The sequence below is a fragment of the Chrysochloris asiatica genome, unplaced genomic scaffold, assembly GCF_000296735.1.
Source record: "Chrysochloris asiatica unplaced genomic scaffold, ChrAsi1.0 scaffold00530, whole genome shotgun sequence".
In the NCBI taxonomy this organism is placed as follows: Eukaryota; Metazoa; Chordata; class Mammalia; order Afrosoricida; family Chrysochloridae; genus Chrysochloris; species Chrysochloris asiatica.
In genome coordinates, this window is record NW_006409048.1 from 315,989 (window position 1) to 319,521 (window position 3,533).

Genomic DNA, 3,533 nt, shown 5'->3' on the forward strand with positions numbered 1-3,533 from the left:
TTGTACAGGGTCGCTGTGAATCGGAACCGACTCCACGGCACACTACCAGTACCACCTATCAGCCAGCAAATGGCCAGGATTCAATCGTAATTCTTTCCAACTCCATAGCCTGGATTTCTGCCTTAGAACTGCTTAGGGCAGTGACTCACCCTCTCTGACACTCACTTTCATCCTCTGTAAATTCGAACTAAGTACTAGGACTCATCTCTTGGGATTGTTGTGAGGATTAAAGGAGGTACTGTTGAGCTCAGAGGAAGCTTTAGCCAAATCCAAGCTGTTCTTGCTGCTGTTTTGTTGTTGTTGTTATTGTTATTGTCATTGTCACTACTATTACTAGCATTTTTCAAAAGCAAGTTTCCCGTTCTGGAAAGAGCCATCCCCATTCCTTGCACAGGCCATCACAGATGTGGGTGGAGAGTCTCAGCCCCCTTCCTCACCAGATCTGTACAGGCCTGACTCAGGGTGAGATGACTTCTTCTCTTCCTCTGTCTCTGTAGCCCCAGTCCCCATCCTGGTGCCATTCACCCTCAACTTCACCATCACCAACCTGCGATACCTGGAGGACATGAGTCTTCCTGGTTCCTTGAAGTTCAACACCACTGAGAAGCTCCTGCAGAGCCTGGTGAGAGTCCTGCCTACCACCACCCGGCCCGCCACTCATTCCAGCCCCACCCACCCTTCTCCTGCCCCTACCCACTGAGTTAAGTTCTGCCCATTCCCATCACCCCAATTCCCAGCTCATGACCTCTCTGCCCGCCTCAACTTTGCTCCACCCACTGGTGTCCGCCTCGCCCACCTTAGCCTAGCTCCACCCCTGTCTCCCTGGACCACCTCCTCATTGCTCACTCCTGTTTTTCAGCTTGGCCCCTTGTTCAAGAACACTAGTGTTGGCCCTCTCTACTCAGACTGCAGGCTGACCTCCCTCAGGTGAGACCGCAGAGAAGGTGGCCTTGTGGGCATAACGGGGACTTTACCTATAGGTTCCCACCTTAACTGTTTCCTCCTGAGGCTCTGCTGTGAGCCTTCCCTCCTCCCTAGTCTCCAAACCTTCCATGCATTGTGCTTGTTGATAAGTGCCCTTGAGTTGATTCACATTCTTAGAGATCCTGTATAGGGCTTCTGAGGATCAATTGGTGTTTGAACTGCTGATCTTGTGGATCGCAGTCCAGTGCTTATCTTACAGTGCCACTAGGAACAAAAAGAAAAATGTAGCAATTTGAAAATATGTACCAAATCCCTTCAAAGGACACAGCCCTGACCAAAGCATTCACTGCTGTCCATGCTGCTTAGTCTAACTTGCCTCCAACCCCCACACCTCATCCAAACACTCCTAACGACAGACACACCTGTGTCAGACACTGGGATAAACCAGAGTTTCTCTGTCATCTCAGCACTACAGGTACACTTAATAATAGGGTTCTCTCCCCACAGCCCCACGGTAAGTCGATGTTGACCTAAGGCGGATACCTCAGGTTTGTATTTTACTTTTCATTATTGGTTGGTTATGTGCTGTGAAGTCGATTCTGACTCATAGCATCCCGTATAGGGTTTCCGAGGCTGGAAATCTTTACAGGAGCAGAAAGCCTTATCTTTCTCCTGCGGAACAGCTGGTAGTTTCGAACTGCTGACCTTGCGGTTAACAACCCGATTCGTAACCACTATGCTCGTTTTCATTACTATTGATTTTATTATCAGTATCTTTATAAGGCCTATCTTTGTCTTTGGTGGTTGGAAACATTACGTATAAATTAACAGATCTACTTTAGTACGTATATGTTGTTATTGTTAAGTGCCGTTAAGTCAGTTCCAACTTACAGCCTCCTGTATAGAGTTCCCAAGGAGCCGCTGGTGGGTTTGAGCCACCGACTTTGTGATTAGCAGTCCAGTGCTTATCCTACAGCACCACACCAGGACTCCTTACATACATTTTTTAAAATACACAAATCATTTTTTTAAAAAAAAAAAAACACCTCTGGCAATCTAAGTTCAGTTCGTTGTAACTTAAATATTTTGTAAATTGGAGATCTCCTTGATTTACTCTGGTGATTCCTTATTGTGGGAAGCTGTCCTCTACTTTTAGGAAATTTTGCAGAAGTAACTAAGTCATCTCTCTTAGAGATAAACCTGGGGTTCTCTGTACCCCTGCTACCAGTGACCTCTGTCTTCTCCTAGACCAGGATTTCACCCATTTTCTCTTCTTCCACAGTGTTTGAGCACCTACTGTTCACCAAGCTCTGTACTCAGCTCTGAATATTCAGTAGAAGACAAGCATAAACTACCCTCAAAGTTTGTAAGCAAATAACTAGTAGTAACAATAATGTAACTTCTGTTGTTAAGTGCTGTCAAGTCAGTTCCAACTCATAGAAACCCTCTGTGGGATTCCCAAGGAACAGCTGATGGGTTTCAAACCACCAACCTCATAGACAGCAGTCAAGGGCTTATCCTACCACGCCACACCAGGACTTTAGCAATAATAATAGCAAATAGCGCTCTGATGAGTAGTGGTTAGGAATCAGACTGCCAACCCGATTAAAATGAGGCTTTCTCCTCCCGTAAAGATTTACAGTCTTGGCCACTGTGGGACAGAACCGACTCCACGGCACACCATCACTACCAGTCCCATAGGACTTAGAACATACCAAGTACTATTCTAAGCACTTATATTAATCCAGTTCACCAGTGTGGTAGATACTATTATGACTTCTGATGTCCACGTGAGAAAACTGAGGCATAGACAGAATATACTAAAGTGCCAAGAGATGGGGCAAGGGCAGTTAGCCAGGAGGAAGTGATATCAAAGCTCCTACCTGGAGACAAGTAGGTGGTGGCCAAGAAACACACCTGTACTGAGAAAGGAACAATAGGTACCCAGGACAGAATCCAGTGTGGGGTGTGCACGTAGATTAGAAATACTGAACTGCAAATGTGAGGGGGGAGCAGCAGTGGTGACCATGAGGTCACCCTGGTGTCTTGTGAAGGCCATCTGGTTCCAGGCAGCAGGGAACCATGGGAGAAATGTCTAACAAAGAGTGGGAACTGGCAGCTTTGTGGAGAACAGGGAGGCCAGTGAGGTGATGTTTAGGAACCGTTTCACTGCAGGGAGCACATTCCTTCAGTGATGGGGGGCAACGTATCCTGGGTCCTGTGAACAAGAGCCCCACCACTTTCTCTCTTTCAGGATATTGTGTTTTTGGTGGTGGTTTACCCAGCAATTTAGGTTCCCATTCAACAATTTCTACACACAGTGTTCACTGACCCTGATTACTGCAATAATTCCTTTTAGAAGGATCAACGCAAGGCCGGCTCCTATGAAGTACAGGTTAAAGACATTCATAATCTCTAATATCAACCCTTACTACTCTCTCAGCATCCCCCACCCCCAAGTCCCAGGGTTCCACAGCTCAGTGCAACATCTCACTGAACTCATGGGACATCAAGGAAATGGTTCACACGATTTTTGTGGAGACATGTTGTTGTGTGCTGTTGAGCCAGTTCTGACTTGTTGTTGTTGTTATGTGCCATCGAGTCGGTTC

General features: G+C 46.6%; 1 protein-coding gene across 1 annotated transcript in view; it reads left to right on the forward strand.

The window, feature by feature from the left end:
* Positions 1-3,533, forward strand: part of MUC16 (mucin 16, cell surface associated) — a 179,502-nt gene that overhangs the window by 88,867 nt on the left and 87,102 nt on the right. Inside the window, exons 19-21 of the mRNA XM_006877563.1 lie at positions 498-622; positions 860-927; positions 1,392-1,399. Of these exons, the coding sequence (XP_006877625.1) occupies positions 498-622; positions 860-927; positions 1,392-1,399 (201 nt within the window). The remainder of the gene's footprint in view (positions 1-497; positions 623-859; positions 928-1,391; positions 1,400-3,533) is intronic.